The following is a 20,906-nucleotide window of genomic DNA, read 5'->3' as shown; positions in this document are numbered from 1 at the left end:
GTAATTATGAAGTGTATGATTTCGTTCTTGGCCACCTGAAAGAACTGGTGGGAGTGGCAAAGGAGAGGTATAGCAAGTGGAAGCATTGGATCCCATCAGGTATTCGGAGAGATCTTCAAAGCAATATACAGAAGCTGGAACTCTGCGTCCCCAGGCTGGTTTCCAGAAAAGCTGACTTTCTGGAGATGAGAATAAAGGAGGATGCTGATCACCTGTCATCATTGCCAGTTACCTCCAGCTGCCCCATGCCAATCATCAAGCTGAAACCAACAGCACTTCCTAAGTTTCTTGGAAATAAACGAGACTTCCACAGATGGAAGAAGGAATGGGAGGTTCTTCAGGGGCAGGCGGAGCCATCTGGTTCGAAAGAGATCAAAAAGTTTCAGCTACTTGATAGTGTGGATGAGAAAATAACGAGAGAACTTCGACTCACCACTTACAACACTGCAGACGACATCTTTCGTGTTTTGGAGAATCGGTTCGGCAATCAAACATCAATTGCTATTGAAATAGTGGAGGAGTTACAGAGAATGCCAGCTGTCAAGAGCCACCAGCCAAGAAAAATAGTGGAATTAATTCAAGCTGTGGAGAAGGCACTTCAAGACCTGGTTGACCTTGGTGACACGGGGGCCATAAAAAACCCACTGGTGACAAAGTCAATTGAAAGTAAACTTCCGGAAACACTCAAAAAGGAGTGGCTTATTTATGTTGCTGACAGTAGAAACACGGTCACCCCAGAAAAACGATTTGATAGTCTTCTGGAATTCCTCAAAGAGCAAGAAACCATATATGAACAGCTTGATCATCTGAGAGAGGAAGAGCCAAGTAAGTGAGAAAGAGTGGAGCTGAAACATTCCAGAACCAAATTCACCAAATCAGGTAGTGATGAAGGGTGTGTGGTCTGCGGTGATGGAAAGCATAAAAAGAAACTCTACTTCTGCAGGCAATTTAAGACATTAAAGCTTGCAGAAAAGAAGGCCGCAATTAAGAAACTAGGCGCATGCTGGAGTTGTCTCGACGTTCATGACAAAGGGTCATACTGCAAACCCACTTATCTGTGCAAAAACCCAGGCTGCAAAGAAGCACACGCTGCGGAGCACCATTACTACCTATGCCCTAATGCTGAGGTGAGGAAGGGAAGTGCAGCAGGGAAGCAAAATAGATCTGATCCAGAGGGAGGAAAGGTCAGCAGGAAATGTACAGAGGATCAGGAGGAGTTCCTCAGAAAACTGTCACCTGAACTGGCAAGAGAATGCAGGGATGCGTTTTCAAACACTGCATCTAGGACATGCAGCACCACCAAGGAGCAGCCAAGCCTCCTATTTGAAGGTGGGCTTCGAGAGCTGCCAGTAATCATGATGCTCCTTGAGGTCACAGCTAATGCTGGGCAAAAGATTGGGACATTAATTGACCTGGCTTCTGACACCAACTATATAACCCACAGGGCTGCAAGCAGTCTTAACCTAAGAAGTGAAGAAATCACTCTGGTTGTTCATGGAGTAGGGGCAATGAAAACGCACGTGAGAACAAGGCGGTATCTTTTAAAGATCCGAGTCAGAACGCCTAGAGGCACCCTTAGGTCACACCAACTGGTCTGCTATGGACTCGACAGCATAGCAGAAGTCCACAAACATGTCACACCGAGTCAGCTACAAAGGTTCTTTCCGGATATACCACTCAACGATCTTGTAAGACCGAAAGACATTCATCTGCTTATAAGTCATAAAGAAGGTCGGCTAGCGCCTCAGAGGAGCAGAGTCATCGGTGACCTTGTGTTATGGGATGGGCCACTTGGAAAGACAGTTGGGGGAACTCACCCTGAGCTCTTCGAGGAGCTTACTGTCTCTGCCCACATGTCCAAGACACACTTTGCCAGGTCAATGAGAGCAGCAGCTGTCAAGTATGAGGAGCTCATTGGCGAGGCCTCGGACCAGTCTTCAACAAGGAAGCATGTTCCTGCTAAGCTTCAGAGGTCAAGTACCTCAACCACCAGTCGAGGATTCTTAGAGTGGTGGAAGTGGGATAGTATTGGTGCTGCATGTGAGCCAAAGTGTGGGGGTTGTCGTTGCGGAAATTGCCAGCCAGGTGGGAAAGAAATGACACTGGCCGAGGAGAGAGAGCTTGAAATAATAAGAGAAGGACTCACCTATGTCACGGGTGATGGCCACAGCGACGAGCCACACTGGCATACCAGATACCCTTGGGCTGAAGATCCAGTATCCTTACCAGATAACAAAAAAGGAGTTGAGAGCACATTCCTCCGGACAGAGAAACAATTGGCCAAGGAGCCTGAATGGAAAGCTGCTTATGCCGCTCAGGTGCATGACATGGTGGAGCGTGGAGCCGCAGTCAAGTTGTCCAAGGACATGATCAGTAACTGGGATGGGCCAGTGTGGTACGTGAGCCACCTCATTGCTCCGAATCCCCACTCTGTTACAACTCCAGTGAGGCTTGTGTGGAATAGCAGCCAGAGGTTTAGAGGTGTGAGCTTGAACGACCTGCTAATAAAGGGTCCAGATGTCCTCAACCAGATTCGAGCAGTTCTCCTCAGATTCAGGGGCGGAGTGTACGGAGCCCTTGGTGACATAAAAAAGATGTACAATTCAGTTTGGTTAGAAGACAAAGAGATGCATCTGCATAGGTTCCTCTGGCGGGACTCTGAGGATGACGAGCTAGAGGAATATGCCATCACAAGGGTGAACATTGGAGATAAACCGGCAGGATGCATTGCACAGCTGGCAATGCGTGAAACTGCCAGCCTTTCTACCTTTTCCCACCTCAAGGAGGAACGTCGTGTACTCCAGCAAGACAGCTATGTCGACGACATCCTTACCTCTCACAATGACATGAACCAACTAAAAGTCATTACGGAGAACATTGAGCAGATCCTAAAGGCTGGAGGATTTGAGCTGAAACCTTGGGTCTTGTCTGGTCAAAGTGGGAGGAGGAAGCGCAATGACGAGGGTGAGAAAACAAGAATGAAAACCATTGTCCTACCAAACCAAATGCGTGACGAAGAAAGCAAAGCTCTTGGTCTGGGTTACATAGTGGAAGAAGACAAGCTTCATGTCATGGTAGCAATCAACTTCTCCAAGAGGAAGAAAAAGATGCGAGTTGGCCAAGACCTTGCCCAGGAGCAGATTAAGACCCACACGCCAAACCCACTGACGCGACGAGAGCTTCTCAGCCAAGTGTCAGGGTTGTATGACCCAGTCGGTTTGGTCATTCCTGCAAAGCAAAAAGGAGCAATCTTAGTTCGCAGGGCATTCCAAGAGACAAAAGTAGAAAGCTGCTTGGTCAAGGACACTTGGGATATGGCGCTCTCAGATGCCCTGAGGGAGGACGCCATTAGGCTTTTTGAGGAGTATGCCCAGCTCAGCAAAGTCACATTTGCAAGGGCGCTAACTCCCCCGTGCTTCACCGAAGAACCCTGGGCAATTACTTTCTCCGATGGAAGTGAGCAAGCCTATGGGGCAGTGTTGTACTTAAGGTGGAATTCAGATCAGGGCCCAATCATCAGGTTGGTGGAGTCCAAAGCTAAGTTAACACCATTGGACCACAAAGGGGATGTTGTCAAAGCAGAGCTGTGTGGGGCAGTGTTTGGCTCACGCCTAAAGAAATACTTTGAGGCGCAAAGCCGGATTCAGGTTGAGAGGTGGTATCACTTTGTCGATAGCCAAACCGTCATTGGGGCAATACAGCGGGAGAGCTATGGGTACCAGACCTTTTTTGCAAATAGGATTGGAGAAATACAGAGCAGCACAAGGATTCAAGATTGGTGGTGGGTTCCTGGCCCTCAGAACATTGCGGATGTAGTCACAAGAGGAGCTAGTCCCAGGGATCTAGATGAAGACTCAGAATGGCAAAATGGTCCAAAGTTCTTGAGTTTGCCGGTGTGCGAGTGGCCAGTCAGGTCAGCTAAAGAGTTAGCCACCACTGCCAAAGAAAACGTCAATAAGCTGCAAAGAAAGGCGTTTGTCGCTGCCTTGACAAGGGCCGAGATAAAAGGGCAAGAAGAAAAGCGAAGTCGGGCTGCTGAGGCCCAGGGAGAGCAGCGAAGGCCACCTGCGGGGTCAGTCATCAAGAACCTTGTAGATGTCAAGCGGTTCATTGACCTAACTCGATTAGTTAGATCAGTTGCTTGGACTTGGAGAGCAGCTAGAAAGTTTCTTGGGGGACATCCAGCTGCTAATGACCCAAAGTGGGAGGCAGTCCCGTTGGTAGGAGTAATTTCGGTGAAGGAAGGTGAAGATGCCCTAAGAGACATCTTCCTTGCAGCACAAGACAGCGCTGTCTTCCCAAGCACTACTACAGATAGACTGGTTGTATACAAAGACCCAAGCTCTGGGCTCTTTGTTTGTGGCGGCCGAGTGCAAGCTTTTAAGAAAGACCAGGTTAGTGTTCCCATCTTGGCTTATGATGCTTGGATCTCTACACTGTTGGCTCGGGAGGCCCACAATGAGAGTCATGAGGGAGTTGCTGGGACCCTGCTCAGAATGAGGAAGAAAGCGTGGGTCATAAGAGGGAGAAGGATTGCTCAAAAAGTTGTGGATGGTTGTGTGGTTTGCCGGAAAGCAAAAGCACAGAGTTGCCGGCAAATAATGGGCGACTTACCTCCGGAAAGAACTCAACCTGCTTTACCTTTTGAGTTCACAACAGTGGATCTCTTTGGACCCTACCAAGTGAAGGATGACATCAAGAAAAGAGTCATGATAAAGGTTTGGGGGGTTGTATTCTGTTGTATGGCCAGCAGAGCGATTCACACGGAGTTAGTAAATTCCTTGTCGACTGAAGGCTTCTTAATGGCTTACCAGAGATTTACAGCAATTAGAGGACATCCAAGAAAGATCTGGTCAGACCCAGGTACTAATTTCGTAGGAGCAAAGTCTGTCTTGAAGGAACTTTACGGATTCTTGGAAAGTCAGAATAAGTTTGTCTTGGAGGAGACTGCAGCAAAGAATGGAACAGAGTGGATGTGGAAAGTAAATCCGGCTGATTCCCCACATAGAAATGGAGCTGCTGAGGCTGCTGTGCGCATTGTGAAGAGAGCACTCCAGAGTCTTGGAAGGGAGTCTGGGCTAAGTTACAGTGAGTTCCAGACAGCTCTTCATGTGGCAGCTAACCTTGCAAATGAGCGCCCGATTGATGCCAGAGTACAGAGTCGGGAAGGTTGCATTCATTACGTCACACCCAACAGTCTTTTGCTTGGTCGAGCATCTCAAAGTGGGGACTTCAAGATGTTTGACTTTTCCGTTTACCCCTATAAGAGACTTCAAGCAATCCAGGCAGAAGTGAGCAAGTTTTGGAGGTCCTGGAGCCAACTTGCTGGCCCTAATTTGTTTGTAAGGAGCAAGTGGCACACTGCACACAGAAATGTCACTGTTGGAGATGTCGTCTGGTTAAGTGATCAGAATGCGCTGAGAGGGCACTTCAAAATGGGCATAGTTGTCAGCACTAATCCAGACAAAAAGGGTATTGTGAGGGACGTCAATGTCCGGGTATGCCCAAGTTACAGTGGTTCTGTGGCTAAGTCCTTGAGGGCGGAGGACTTAAGCTCTAGTTCAAGAGGAGCGACTCCAGTGGCTCAAGCTACCATCCTTCATAGAGACGTCAGACGTCTAGTTGTTCTGTTACCTGTGGAGGAGCAAAATGGGACCAAGTCGTCAGTGTCATGCTTAAATGGGATGAGTTAAACTGCGGTTTGCTTGTGAACTTGGCGATCTCCTGTGTTCCAAGGGAAGATCGAGTGGGAGGTGTCAAGTCAAACCGAGTAGGAGGTGGAGAGCCCTGAGGAAAAAAAGTAAACGTGACAGACTGGAGGGCGGAACTAATCTTGTGTCTGGGTTTCTGTCGGGAAGGAAAAAGAAGGCGAACTGGGGAGCAACAGGAAGTTGCCACTTTCGGGAAAAGCCCAGCATAATTCTTTCAATAAGTTGTTGCCAACATGAATATTGTGTGGAACTGAAGTATCTACAAAGCCAGGGAGGCAGCCGGTAAGGGAATGGTTGCTGACTATGGTAAAAGACTTTGAAGCGAGTTGCTAAAGAATCGCGGCTGCCGCTAGCTTACGTAGCATTAGCACTGTGCCGTGAGTTGGTCGCCTGTTTACGAGCGGCACCATTGTTTATTGTTGGTCTGTATATGGAAGACTGTTAATGCTTGCATATGGTTAAGAGAAGCTGGTTATAAATACTATTGTTATTGCTCAAGTTCTAATGCAGATTGATTATTTAATTTAGCACTTTAATAGAAAGCAGTATTTCTCAAGGTGTATGTACAATTGCTAGTGAATTACATAATTTGAGCATTTAAAAATACTCAAGTAAATATTGTACTACAAAGCTTGCGCACTGCATTGATGTGTTTAAAAAAGAAAATGTGTTTGGGATTGTTTACAATATTTGCAGATGTGTGATAACAAACATAATTTGTATTTTGGTTTTTTGGTTTGTATTTAAAGGTTTTTCACCTATGGCTGACTGTGGCCGAAAAGAAGATTAAAGAAAAGGAAAACAAAAGATCTGCCTGGTCATTGAGTGAAACCCAGTTAAACACCTGTGGTAGATGCATCAATCCCTTTCAAGCGGGGAAGCTGCACAAACTTAGAGAGCTTGACACTAATTTTGCACACTTGTTGGGTGCCCTGACATTTTCATAGCTGTCTGATTCCCAGATACAGTAGCAGAGCCAGATGTGATCAAGGTTACGCTGTGCACCTCGTCTTATTTAAAAGGCCTTCCATTTGAATTCCTGCTTGCATTCACACTTTGTCACCTATAAAGTGGGAATGAGTGGCAAATGCCAGCCACGTGTAACCAGAGAAGAAGCAAGCCATCCCAGCTATGCACCAAATGTTGCTGTGTTATTGATCTGATAATCAGATTATGCCCTAAGGTATGCCAGTCTTGGCCACCGTCACAATTTAGTGGCTGTTATGTGTGACCCCTCGCCCCCTTAAGAGAGCAGCCAACTATGTGATTGGCTTTAATCTGAGGAAACATGTAGAGTAATAAAATTAAAAGAGTTTACCAGGGATAGCTTTCCTGTCAGCTTCCCATTCCAACCACCTTACAGCCTTTTCATGCTAGTATTGTTGCTGGCACTAGCCTCTTTTTTTTTTACCCTCCAGGATCTAATCCATAGTAAGTGTGCAGCCACAGATATTGTCACATTACAGTACATGGCTGTCAATAAATCCCACATAATGTGAAGCAGCACATTCAAGTGTAGTTTGTATGAGGAAGGCATAAATTGACTCACTATGGATAACACCAAGATTAAAATTAAAATTGATTTAACCTAAAGTTGTAGCTTAATTTGATTAATTACTGATTCGTTAGTTTTATTACTAACAGAAAGTGGATTTGGTTTGGTGGTTTCCATGTTTGTTAGTAAACTGAAATATTCCAAATGAAATAGTGACATCTCCTGGTGTGTTTATAGCACTGCAAAGCCAACAACAAATAAAGGTTTTACGGGGCACACTTACAACAGGTTGAGCTGCTGTAATGCAGCCAAGACACAGTTTATGGCGCTTTTACAGCAACACTAACTAAAACTAGCTATGAAAACACAAAATTAAGAATTAAAAAATAGCATGAGCTTCTTCTTTGAGCGAATAAATTGCTTTGCATATTTATCCGTGACTACTGGAGAGCACCTGTCAGATCAACTGTCAAAACCAAGAACTACTTTAGCTCATTTTTTATAACTATTTGACCAGTATTATCTCTTAGTACAGAGGTCACTGTTGATTACTTGGTTGATTATATATAGCTTTATCAATAGCTACTAACGAGCCCAATGCAAAAAAAAAACCCCCTTGCATTTGCTCCAGCTATATAATCATTACACTGAAAAGACATTTTCATAAATGTGCACAGACTGTCTGTTAATAAAAAATAATACATAATCATGTGTAAAAAACATGGCACAGAAATTTGAGAACAACATGTTCAGGACAACATCTCAACATATGGGAGCAAAGGTTAGTGGCCAACATTACTGAGCACTTTCTGAGAACCACTGATTGCCTCACTTGCACTATGCATTGGTTTCAGTAAGAGTTTATAATAAGACAAACCCTATGCTGACCCAGATTCAAAACAATAGTCATATGATGGCTCATTGGTGGTAGTCACATGATACAGGTTCTAGAGTCAAATGGCACATTATATACAAATACAGATTTACTACATGTTTGTGATCCAAATCTTCAACTTTTATTTTAATAATCATATGATTCACTCAGTGATCAACTGTCATCCTCCCTGCTTTAAATAAACTGGAATCTTATAACCTGATTACTGAGTGTAAAACACAGTAAACTTGAGTTTTGTGCTTTACTCATCTGAATTTCTTAAACATGTGACTTTCCTGCTGTTTTAACTTTTAATATCTAACTGATACAATCATCATGTGCAAGCTAAAGGAGACAAATAAAAATGAAGCAAGAAACACATGTGATGTAGTATAAACAAGTGGTAGCAGAAATCACAAAACACACACAAAACTTTTTTTCTTCACTTTTAATTTTTCCAGATAAGTCCCTAGACCCATTTACCATAACATGTTCACATGCTTTACTTCCACATTTTTCCCGAAACAAGCAGACAAAAATGTGCAAACTTTGATTTGTGAACTTCCACCCTCGTAATTGCTGTTGTGCTGACTCACGGTGAACCTGTTACTTGTTATGCATCCACGCTATGCTGCACCTGACCACTTCTGCTGGACTTCACAATAAAAACAAATCATTTTAATACTATGTGAGATTAATTTATCTAGCTGGGAGACATGCCACCCCCCAGGAAAAAAATAATGACATTTATTTATTATAATAAAATAATTAAACACATAAAATCAATAAAATCAACCTTCCTAATAATAAAAAATAATAATAAAAAGATAACTTTATTATCTATTACAATCTTCATGTTTGTCTACGATCGTCTATTGTGAATAGTTTTCATGACTCTACACATTTGTCTGGTTCCCATACTAACAGCTGTAGTTGTTTTTTTTTCACACATTATAGGTTTTTTCACTTTAGAGGATTTTGACTTTCAGGCTTTAATTTTAAATATATTTTACAGAGTAGTATTACTTTCACTTAAGTGAAAAAACAAACAAAAACGAAACAAAAACTGTGTTCTTCTACCACTAATGAACTGTCCTCTCATGCCTTACATTAGCCACTGCTGAAAATATATAAAGCATTATAATACTACTGCAAAGCTACACTGTAGCAATAGTTATGCATTTCTATCATAGAAAGAAAACAGCATATTGTTTTTTTTTTTATTGATCCAGAGGTATTAGAATTCAAACTATTTGCACTTTTCTGACAGAAATAACCCCAATCTTGTGTACAAAATACTGATATCTGTGCTTTCAGTTGGGATGTCAGATGCATGACATAAACTAAAATAAGAGTTCCTTGAAATCTGTAAACCTTTTGCTTAGTTCTTAGTTTCCCACCCACTCCACATCTTCTTTATGGCTATCGTAACACTGAAAGCCTTGTGACCACTAGTCAGCCAGCCAGACAGACGTCAGTTACAGAAGATAAATTGCCAGTAAAAAAAAAGGCTGATATCTTACTTACAGGGAAGAATTTAAAGACAAAATGCACATTTTTGTATTTGCACTGATAAAGATGGGTGGGATTTGCCCAGAAAATCAGGCCTTACAGTCAAGCTTAAAAACAGGATGTGTTTGTGGAAACAGAAAGGAAGTGTTGAATAACTGTCAGTGGAAACCCGCATGAATCATAAATCAAACAATATCAAACTCAGAATAGAGTTTATCGGAAGTTGTGTGTGGCTGTGTGCTTGTTTGCACCATAGCTCAAAACCTTAAGAAAACTTTCAGACAAAAGGGGACAAAAATTCCATATTTGTGGGAAAATTTAGAGACTTTAATCAGTCTACGAGAGGTTATATGCGTACATATGAAGACAATACATCATTTCAGTTTCTTAAAGAAGAAAAAAGATGGGGTAACACTTCAAATACATCCTGATCATTCATGTAACTCATTAAACAACATTCACTGAGTGGGTGTTAGCTGAGGTGCCACCTACAATTTCAAGAAATAAAAGCACCTCTATGAGGACTTTGCATATTTTCCAGAATGATGTAATCTGTTTCTTCTTAAGGTTTCAGCTCGCAGGTGGATGACACATTAGCACACACGCTGTGTTGTTTCTGTATGTCTGCTTTGTTTTTGTTTGTTTGTTTTTTCTGCTGTTGTTCGTTTTGGAGACTTCCCATCTCTTTGTGGTGGGAAACAGATTACAGGGGAAAACACATAACAATAACACATACAGACATATGGTGTTTGTTGAACGTGAATCCATATGACTAAACCAAAACTGATCATGCCCTCAAAAAAACCTAAAAACCAAAGAAAAAAGCAGTAAACAGGATTCATGACAGTAATGTTCAGTGTTTTTGCTGAGGTTGACTAAAATATTTCCTCAAAACAGTGTCATCGTGCGATCCTCCTCTTAATGTATAACTCCACCTTTGTCTGTTTCAATGATTGACTTTCATGTGCCATATTTTTTGTGACCTGCTGACAGCCACCTGACTGGAATACTGTAGTCATAACTGTAGCTGGCTATATAAGAACTCCTCAGACAGCTCTACAACACCCACAGGTGCTTCTACCTCAGTCTTCAGCACGTACACTGACATCGAGCCAGGTGAGTAGCTACAGCACAGACTACTGCACACACAGACTACACTTTTTAGTGACAGAATGATGAAAGAGTCATTCATTTGAGAAAGAATAGAAAGGAGAGATGAAACAGAAAGTTAAAGAAACCAGGACGTAGAGCGGATACTGTGGTAGTGTGGAAGTGACATCCAACATCACGATAGAGAGTTAAAGCTGATGTGACAGGCATCAGAAACAATCTGTCTGGTTTTCTGCACACCACACAGGATCTGTGTCTTTTTCTGCTTGTGTCCAGTCAAGATGAAGTTGCTGCTTGTTGTTGCTGCTGTTCTGGCTGTGGCCAGCTGTGCCAGCATCTCTCTGGAAGATCTGGAGTTTCATGCCTGGAAACTCAAGTTTGGTGAGACAGCAGACTCTTCCTCTCCTATTTGTTTGAGCTTTTTGTCAAATGATATTCATCATGTTTCGTGGTCTTAAAGGAACCCTTAAATTTGGCCTTGCTCACGCTCACATGCTTGTAAAACATTATAAGACTAGAATAAAGGAAAATCTCTTACTGGAAATTAGATTGTTAATATTTAAGGATTCATCCTGGTTCCTTCATTCTCTTTCTGACAATTGTTTTTTCAAAATGGCAGAAAGATCCTACCACTCTCCATCAGAGGAGGCTCACCGGAGGCAGATCTGGCTCAACAACCGCAAATTTGTGCTTGTACACAACATCTTGGCAGACCAGGGTTTGAAGTCCTACCGCCTCGGCATGACCTACTTTGCTGACATGGTATGTTTGTATGTCTGTTTAGGTTTTTATGTGTAGGTCATCAGCATTTTTCACTGCAATTAGCAGAGAACGACACAGAGAATAGCATTTTGGATAACAACCCAATAAGCCCAGAATTATGTTCTTCTTCATCAGGAAAATGAAGAGTACAAGCGAGTGATTTCCCAGGGCTGCCTTCACTCCTTCAATGCTTCTCTGCCTCGCCGTGGCTCTACCTTCTTCACACTACCTGAAGGTACTGATCTGCCCGACACTGTTGACTGGAGGGATAAGGGATATGTCACTGATGTCAAGGATCAGAAGCAGTGTGGCTCCTGCTGGGCCTTCAGTGCAGTGAGTACATATAACGTAGTCTTCTCTATTATTGTAAAGCAGGAAACTTTGCTCGACTGTTGGCTTCAAACTGACTGACGCTTGTTGCAGACTGGCTCACTGGAGGGTCAGCACTTCAGGAAGACAGGAAAGCTGGTGTCTCTGAGCGAGCAGCAGCTGGTCGACTGCTCGGGAGACTATGGCAATGAGGGCTGCGGTGGAGGCTGGATGGACTCCGCCTTCCAGTACATCCAAGCAAATGGAGGGATTGACACTGAGGAGTCCTACCCTTATGAGGCCGAGGTAATAAAAGAGTGGAGAATAATGTGCTTATTATAATGTTATAATGTTATTGTTCATCACTTGACTGTCATTATCTTGACAAATGACAGAGTTGGAGATGAAAAGACAATTATTCATGATAGACTTGCAAACAACTGGTGTACTTTACTGCCACCTTGTGGAAAAAATATATCTAGTGACGCAAATCTGATCAAGGTCAATTTATTGACTACTTTTATATTTATCTTTAAAATTATAGCGCTTGGTAAATGCTCTCATCTCTTATATTTTTACAATAGCGACTTGCAAAATGTGTCAGTAGATAATTTTCTCTCGACTAGGATGGAAAATGCCGTTATAATCCTGATAATATTGGAGCCACATCCACCGGCTATACTGATGTGACTAAAGGCGATGAAGACGCCCTGAAAGAGGCTGTGGCCACCATCGGACCCGTTTCTGTAGCCATTGATGCTTCTCAGATGTCATTCCAATTCTACGAATCAGGTAAAACACTGTGTTGAAAGAGCCAAATAAAAATCTTATATAGAGAAAGAAATGTGAAGATTTATTTATTTATTTTTAAACCTCTCAGTCTAAATGATATGTATTTCTAGGAGTGTACAATGAGCCCCAGTGCAGCAGCTTACAGTTGGACCATGGTGTGCTGGCTGTGGGTTATGGTACTGAGGACGGAAATGACTACTGGCTGGTCAAGAACAGGTAAATAACTTGATTGATGCTCGTTCTAATAGTTACTGAGAGGTAATACATGTAGATTATTACGTCGCTACATTCGGTTACATATTATATCTGCTAAATGTTTATTAATTTGTTTCTTTCTGCAGCTGGGGTCTTGAATGGGGAGACAAGGGATACATTAAGATGAGCAGGAACAAATCCAACCAGTGTGGGATTGCTACTGCAGCAAGCTACCCTCTGGTCTGAAGAGGTCAGAAGAAACTTAAACTACTTTTTCTTTCTAGCTCTACTAAGATTTTTTTTTTTTTTAACAATTTCATTAACAATTCCTTTTAAACATATCAAACCTATGATCATGTGCACAGATTAATATAAAAATATTTGTGCATCCCACAGTTTGACTGATTGATTACATTTGCAGGTTTCCTCAGTGAGGCGGAGATCAGTGGCATGTAATCAACATTAATTTTATTTTTATTATTTCATTTTTTTTTTCAGGGTAAAGAGTCACCCTTTGCCCTGGTTTATGTTTAATAGAAACTTATATAAAAATTGTAAATAAATATAAATAAATAAAATATTTCACAGTGATTTAAACATTTGTTTGTGCGTTTCTCTTTGTTGGGGGTGTTTGGCTTTGTAACCATTCAGTGGTTTATCCAGACAGAGATATTCAACCTCAGTGGGATTTTTTGTCCCGCCACACAATTTTAAATCATACAGTTCAGATGCGACTGAAGTGCAGACCTTCAACTTTAGTTCAGTGTCACGGTCTGCAGAGGCAGGTCGTGCGGTGGTGTGTGTAATGGACCCAGGAGCGTACACAAGTGAGTAGACGGGAGTGAGTTTAACAGAAAGCGAGCCTTTAATATGACTGAAGACCAGGAATACAAACACAGCAGGGATAGCGTGGCTAAACTATAACTAAACTGGGAAAACTAATACTGTGACAAACTAAGAGAACTCTGAGACGAAGATGATCACAAAAGACTGATCGTGAAAACATGGGGGTGAGAACACAGACGACGCGACACAGACTGTACGAAACACAGAGACTAAATACACATGAGGGAAGATCAGGGGAAGTGGATGCACACGGGGAACACAGGTGACACTGATAATCATAACAAGACACGGCAGGAGTGAACGTAACACTGATGGGAGATGGGCAAAGTAAAGCAGGAAGTACACAGAGGTTCAAACAGGAGGAGAGAGAGCACGGGGAGAACGCAGACATAACGGGCTGGGGAAAACATAGAATAAAGCACAAAGAGAGACAAGGGCTCATAAATACACAGAGGGGCACACAGGGGGTAAGAGTCACGAAGGGAAAACACATAAGGAACAACGTAACAGATCAACCCAGGAAGCATGGCCTAAATAAAGAACAAAATACAAAAATACATGAAAACTAAGAATACTGGGGCCACATGGCCCAGGACCATGACATTCGGCAGGTTTAACAAACATTTTACTTTATTATAGTCATTTTTATAGTTCTTCATTAGAGCCTCAAATGTAATTAGAGAAGTCAGTGACAAACAGTTTTGTTTTGTGGCAAGTGCGGCCTTGTTTTTTTTAAACCTTTCATTGTAATTTCAAGATAGGACCTAAAGAGATGTTGGTGCAAATGATGGAACAAACAAAGTCAGACAGATCGTCTGATCTTTAGGCTGCATTTATGACTTAGTTTATTCCTAAACAGAATGAATGTTTGTAAATAAGGTCTATGTATAAATATAGCTAATACTTTCAGCCAGTTTGATGCAGCTAATTCATAAACACGTAATTAAAATTTAATTAACAGGTGCTTACGTTAATTAAAATCTTTGCCAAACCACCGAATTAAAGCTGAAATATGGCTGATTTAAAAGTTATTGCGGTGATGTGCAGCAGCAAATCTATAGAAAATGTGTCTTTGTCCAACAGTTTATAGACAGAAGTTTAGTTTGGTAGACTTTATGAATTTCTATAAAAAACAAACAAATAAGCATGTAGTATACCAGTTAAAAAACAAACAAACAAGCAAACAACAACTTATCTGGATGAAGTTATGTACCTGACAGAAAGAATACTTGATCATTATCTCAAATTATGTATTTGTATTTTTTCTAAAGATTACAGAAAAGTAGCGTCTGTTTGCTTCACCTCACTCAGAACTTATGTGTTTTACAATCAATTATGATTTTCTCAAAATATGTGAAAGGGGCGTTTAATGTTATACTGATTCTTGCTTAATTTTATTCATGGTTCTTTGGCCACATTAGCTGAGCTTCAGCTGACATAAATTACTTTAAGCTGGGCTAATTAATTCAAAACGAACTAGAAAAGTCTGAAATGTGGAATGAGATGCACCCTCACATACTGGCTGCTTCTTTGACATTTGGCTCGCAAACCTAAGGTGAAAAATAACAGCTGTGGGCAAGAAGTTTCAGAAGTGGGAACTTCATTTTGTAGAGAAATGTCTCCGTTGTGGTTTCCTCTGTGTTTGAACTTATTTTTTTAAAGTAACATTTCTTGCTTAATGTTTCCATTTACAGTTTTACTGTTTTTATTTTTAGTATTTTGTGCCTTTTGAAAGGTTGTGAGTCTGAATCATTCATCAAAAGCACTAAAAAATAAAGATGCAAAAGTGAAAGATGATTTGACTGGCAAATGTAAACGTATAGGAACTCAGTAATGAAGTGTAAGCAAGCAAGGAAGAATTTTTAGGTAGTGTGTGAAGTCTGGTAGCCTTAATCTAGCAAACAGCTCAGCTAACCAACTGATCACATGCCATCCAACATCAGCTCATGGACACCACAGCACCAGCTCCTCCTCAGAAACAGTGTGGCTCCTTGGGCCTTCAGTGCACTCACACTGTTCTGTAACATACTGTTCAAGTTAATTCAGATATATTTATGTACTTCCAAATAACCAAAAAAGTTTATCTCATCCATCCATCCATAGAGAAAAATCCCCAATCACAATCTTTGACTTTACAGGTCTTTGTAACAACTGACTATTGTTATTTCCCTAAATAGCAAAGTTGGAAATGCAAATAAACTCTTTCAGCTGTGTGCCAGCAGTTGCCTGGATGCCTACCTGTTATCAGGAAGAAATCTTCAACAGAACTACACTCAGTCAGTGATGTCAGACTGCCTCTACTGGTATGGGGTGATGAGGAAAAAATCATGAGTTAAAAAGGGGACAGAAAATCCATATTTGTGGGAAAATTTAGAGACTTTAATCAGTCTGAGAGAGGTTATATGCGTACATATGAAGACAATACATCATTTCAGTTTCTTAAAGAAGAAAAAAGATGGGGTAACACTTCAAATAAATCCTGATCATTCATGTAACTCATTAAACAACATTCACTGAGTGGGTGTTAGCTGAGGTGCCACCTACAATTTCAAGAAATAAAAGCACCTCTATGAGGACTTTGCATATTTTCCAGAATGATGTAATCTGTTTCTTCTTAAGGTTTCAGCTCGCAGGTGGATGACACATTAGCACACACGCTGTGTTGTTTCTGTACGTCTGCTTTGTTTTTGTTCTGCTGTTGTTCGTTTTGGAGACTTCCCATCTCTTTGTGGTGGGAAACAGATTACAATAACACATACAGACATATGGTGTTTGTTGAACGTGAATCCATATGACTAAACCAAAACTGATCATGCTCTCAAAAACACCCATAAAACCAAAGAAAAAAGCAGTAAACAGGATTCATGACAGTAACATTCGGTGTTTTTGCTGAGGTTGACTAAAATATTTCCTCAAAACAGTGTCATCGTGCGATCCTCCTCTTAATGTATAACTCCACCTTTGTCTGTTTCAATGATTGACTTTCATGTGCCATATTTTTTGTGACCTGCTGACAGCCACCTGACTGGAATACTGTAGTCATAACTGTAGCTGGCTATATAAGAACTCCTCAGACAGCTCTACAACACCCACAGGTGCTTCTACCTCAGTCTTCAGCACGTACACTGACATCGAGCCAGGTGAGTAGCTACAGCACAGACTACTGCACACACAGACTACACTTTTTAGTGACAGAATGATGAAAGAGTCATTCATTTGAGAAAGAATAGAAAGGAGAGATGAAACAGAAAGTTAAAGAAACCAGGACGTAGAGCGGATACTGTGGTAGTGTGGAAGTGACATCCAACATCACGATAGAGAGTATTTTAAAGCTGATGTGACAGGCATCAGAAACAAGCTGTCTGGTTTTCTGCACACCACACAGGATCTGTGTCTTTTTCTGCTTGTGTCCAGTCAAGATGAAGTTGCTGCTTGTTGTTGCTGCTGTTCTGGCTGTGGCCAGCTGTGCCAGCATCTCTCTGGAAGATCTGGAGTTTCATGCCTGGAAACTCAAGTTTGGTGAGACAGCAGACTCTTCCTCTCCTATTTGTTTGAGCTTTTTGTCAAATGATATTCATCATGTTTCGTGGTCTTAAAGGAACCCTTAAATTTGGCCTTGCTCACGCTCACATGCTTGTAAAACATTATAAGACTAGAATAAAGGAAAATCTCTTACTGGAAATTAGATTGTTAATATTTAAGGATTCATCCTGGTTCCTTCATTCTCTTTCTGACAATTGTTTTTTCAAAATGGCAGAAAGATCCTACCACTCTCCATCAGAGGAGGCTCACCGGAGGCAGATCTGGCTCAACAACCGCAAATTTGTGCTTGTACACAACATCTTGGCAGACCAGGGTTTGAAGTCCTACCGCCTCAGCATGACCTACTTTGCTGACATGGTATGTTTGTATGTCTGTTTAGGTTTTTATGTGTAGGTCATCAGCATTTTTCACTGCAATTAGCAGAGAACGACACAGAGAATAGCATTTTGGATAACAACCCAATAAGCCCAGAATTATGTTCTTCTTCATCAGGAAAATGAAGAGTACAAGCGAGTGATTTCCCAGGGCTGCCTTCACTCCTTCAATGCTTCTCTGCCTCGCCGTGGCTCTACCTTCTTCAGACTTAGACTACCTGAAGGTACTGATCTGCCTGACACTGTTGACTGGAGAGATAAGGGATATGTCACTGATGTCAAGGATCAGAAGCAGTGTGGCTCCTGCTGGGCCTTCAGTGCAGTGAGTACATATAACGTAGTCTTCTCTATTATTGTAAAGCAGGAAACTTTGCTCGACTGTTGGCTTCAAACTGACTGACGCTTGTTGCAGACTGGCTCACTGGAGGGTCAGCACTTCAGGAAGACAGGAAAGCTGGTGTCTCTGAGCGAGCAGCAGCTGGTCGACTGCTCGGGAGACTATGGCAACATGGGCTGCATGGGAGGGCTGATGGACTACGCCTTCCAGTACATCCAAGCAAATGGAGGGATTGACACTGAGGAGTCCTACCCTTATGAGGCCGAGGTAATAAAAGAGTGGAGAATAATGTGCTTATTATAATGTTATAATGTTATTGTTCATCACTTGACTGTCATTATCTTGACAAATGACAGAGTTGGAGATGAAAAGACAATTATTCATGATAGACTTGCAAACAACTGGTGTACTTTACTGCCACCTTGTGGAAAAACACTATATATCTAGTGGCTCAGCAAATCTGTTCAAGTCCAGTTTATTGACTAGTTTTAAATCTATATTTAAAACTATAGTACTTGGTAAATGCTCTGATCTCTTATATCTTTGCAATATACTTGGAAAATGTGTGAGTGAATAATTTGCATATTTTTTTCTCGACTAGAATGGAAAATGCCATTATAATCCTGATAATATTGGAGCCACATCCACCGGCTATACTGATGTGAGTCAAGGCGATGAAGACGCCCTGAAGGAGGCTGTGGCCACCATCGGACCCGTTTCTGTGGGCATTGATGCTTCTCAGATGTCATTTCAGCTCTACGAATCAGGTAAAACACTGTTTTGAAAGAGCCAAATAAAAATCTTATATAGAGAAAGAAATGTGAAGATTTGCTTATTGATTTTTAAACCTCTCAGTCTAAATTATATGTATTTCTAGGAGTGTACAATGAGCCCCAGTGCAGCAGCTCAGAGTTGGACCATGGTGTGCTGGCTGTGGGTTATGGTACTGAGGACGGAAATGACTACTGGCTGGTCAAGAACAGGTAAATGATTTCATGTGATGCTCATATTTTAATTCATGTTCTTGACTTCTTCTAATAGTTACTGAGGGCTGATACACAACTGAATAAAGGCATCTTATACATGTAGATTAATATGTCTCTTCATTCAGTTACATATTAATCTGCTAAATGTTTATTAATTTGTTTCTTTCTGCAGCTGGGGTCTTGAATGGGGAGACAAGGGATACATTAAGATGAGCAGGAACAAATCCAACCAGTGTGGGATTGCTACTGCAGCAAGCTACCCTCTGGTCTGAAGAGGTCAGAAGAAACTTAAACTACTTTTTCTTTCTAGCTCTCCTAAGATTTTTTTTTTTAACAATTTCATTAACAATTCCTTTTAAACATATCAAACCTATGATCATGTGCACAGATTAATATAAAAATATTTGTGCATCCCACAGTTTATTGACTGATTGATTACATTTGCAGGTTTCCTCAGTGAGGCGGAGATCAGTGGCATGTAATCAACATTAATTTTATTTTTATTATTTCTTTTTTTTTAGGGTAAAGAGTCACCCTTTGCCCTGGTTTATGTTTAATAGAAACTTATATAAAAATTGTAAATAAATATAAATAAATAAAATATTTCACAGTGATTTAAACATTTGTTTGTGCGTTTCTCTTTGTTGGGGGTGTTTGGCTTTGTAACCATTCAGTGGTTTATCCAGACAGAGATATTCAACCTCAGTGGGATTTTTTTTTGTCCCGCCACACAATTTTAAATCATACAGAAAGTGTGTGAAGTCTGGTAGCCTTAATCTAGCATACAGCTCAGCTAACCAACTGATCACATGCCATCCAGCATCAGCTCATGGACACCACAGCACCAGCTCCTCCTCAGAAACAGTGTGGCTCCTGGTGGGCCTTCATTGCACTCACACTGTTCTGTAACATACTGTTCAAGTTAATTCAGATATATTTATATACTTCCAAATAGCCAAATCAGTAAACATCCCGTGGACTTAGAGAGAAAACCATAACAATCAGATCATCCCCTTTATACAGGCTGCATCCATAGTGTTTAGAAGCAAAAAATTACATTCTCCTCTCTGGTTTCTCCTGTCTTTGATCTTGTTTTGATCTTTTTTTTATTTTAAATAACATTTCTTGCTTTATCTTTTCAGAAACAGCTTTACTTTCTTGGGCATTCTGTAGTTGGTGAAAATGTATCTCCATCCATCCAGCCGTCTTCTTCCGCTTATCCGGGGCCGGGTCGCAGGGGCAGCAGGGGAAAGGGAGCCCAGACTTCCCTTTCCCCTTCCACCTCCTCCAGCTTGTCTGGGTGCTTTTAAATAAAATGTATTCTTCTTCTTCTTCTTCTTCTTCTTCTTATTATTATTATTATTATTATCATCATCATCATCATCATCATGTGTATGTGTAAGCATGCTGCAAAAAAAAACCCTCTGCACTCTACGTCATCCGGCAATATATCAATCCAGACAGTAACGCTTGAACGAAGCTCTTTACCCTCAAAATACGGAGCGCCAACTCGATTATGAACACATTTTCATTGTGTGTGTAAAAAAAAACTTCTGCAGACTCTAAGCTACTTGGCTGACCACAAGTGGTGCTCTCACTCCTTTATGCATTCCAAGGAAGAGGGAGGAAGTTACAAACCGATCATACCACACACATCACGAGCCTCGCTATGAAACCTAATGGAACAATAGGTATGCTGTTTTGTACCCTTGGCGTTATTAGTGCCTGTAAAGGGAGTTGTCTTCTCCAGCTGCTGTGGCTGAAATAAGTTCATTTAGTTTTAGAAACTTTCACTGAACAGTCAGCTACAATGTCACAACTAAGCATATGCATAAGCACTTTAATACTTTAAATGTAAATAATAAAATTTTCTATTACACTCCCTTTTCCCGTCACTCGTGAACAAGACCCCAATATACTTAAACTCCTCCACTTGGAGCAGGAACTCGTCCCTGACCCAGAGTGGGCACTCCACCCTTTTCTGGCTGAGGACCATGGCCTCAGACATGGAGGTGCTGATTCTCATTCCCACCTCTTCACACTCTGTGAACTGTCCCAGT

At 41.4% G+C, this 20,906-nt stretch overlaps 3 protein-coding genes across 3 annotated transcripts; all 3 read left to right on the top strand.

Moving 5' to 3' along the window:
- Positions 1 to 1,122: 1,122 nt before the first annotated feature.
- On the top strand, positions 1,123 to 6,518 carry LOC308389008 (uncharacterized protein). Its single transcript, XM_080870098.1, has 2 exons — positions 1,123 to 5,993; positions 6,461 to 6,518. The coding sequence occupies exon 1, from the start codon at positions 1,356 to 1,358 to the stop codon at positions 5,691 to 5,693; it is 4,338 nt and encodes a 1,445-aa protein (XP_080726224.1). The 5' UTR covers positions 1,123 to 1,355; the 3' UTR covers positions 5,694 to 5,993; positions 6,461 to 6,518.
- Positions 6,519 to 8,588: 2,070 nt separating this feature from the next.
- Positions 8,589 to 13,043, top strand: LOC308389693 (procathepsin L-like). Its single transcript, XM_080871182.1, has 8 exons — positions 8,589 to 10,708; positions 10,979 to 11,083; positions 11,322 to 11,464; positions 11,600 to 11,797; positions 11,888 to 12,079; positions 12,400 to 12,565; positions 12,676 to 12,781; positions 12,907 to 13,043. The coding sequence occupies exons 2-8, from the start codon at positions 10,984 to 10,986 to the stop codon at positions 13,004 to 13,006; spliced, it is 1,005 nt and encodes a 334-aa protein (XP_080727308.1). The 5' UTR covers positions 8,589 to 10,708; positions 10,979 to 10,983; the 3' UTR covers positions 13,007 to 13,043.
- Positions 13,044 to 16,534: 3,491 nt separating this feature from the next.
- Positions 16,535 to 19,118, top strand: LOC308390071 (procathepsin L-like; the record flags this gene model as incomplete). Its single annotated transcript, XM_080871771.1, has 8 exons — positions 16,535 to 16,746; positions 17,021 to 17,125; positions 17,364 to 17,506; positions 17,642 to 17,845; positions 17,936 to 18,127; positions 18,462 to 18,627; positions 18,738 to 18,843; positions 19,019 to 19,118. Exons 2-8 carry the CDS (start codon positions 17,026 to 17,028, stop codon positions 19,116 to 19,118), a joined length of 1,011 nt encoding a protein of 336 aa, XP_080727897.1. The 5' UTR covers positions 16,535 to 16,746; positions 17,021 to 17,025.
- Between the last annotated feature and the right edge of the window lie 1,788 nt (positions 19,119 to 20,906).

This window comes from Rhamphochromis sp. 'chilingali' (assembly GCF_963969265.1).
Source record: "Rhamphochromis sp. 'chilingali' genome assembly, chromosome: 21".
NCBI classification, from domain to species: Eukaryota; Metazoa; Chordata; class Actinopteri; order Cichliformes; family Cichlidae; genus Rhamphochromis; species Rhamphochromis sp. 'chilingali'.
The sequence above is the reverse complement of the archived record's forward strand: the minus strand, read 5'-3'. Positions and strand labels throughout refer to the sequence as shown.

Bases quoted from the DNA above. Each gene is read 5' to 3' on its own strand.
- LOC308389008 (XM_080870098.1), top strand. From the start codon at position 1,356: ATGATGCTCCTTGAGGTCACAGCTAATGCTGGGCAAAAGATTGGGACA.
- LOC308389693 (XM_080871182.1), top strand. From the start codon at position 10,984: ATGAAGTTGCTGCTTGTTGTTGCTGCTGTTCTGGCTGTGGCCAGCTGT. The intron at 11,465-11,599 runs GTATGTTTGTAT...CTTCTTCATCAG, and splicing joins TGACCTACTTTGCTGACATG to GAAAATGAAGAGTACAAGCG. The intron at 12,080-12,399 runs GTAATAAAAGAG...TCTCTCGACTAG, and splicing joins CCTACCCTTATGAGGCCGAG to GATGGAAAATGCCGTTATAA.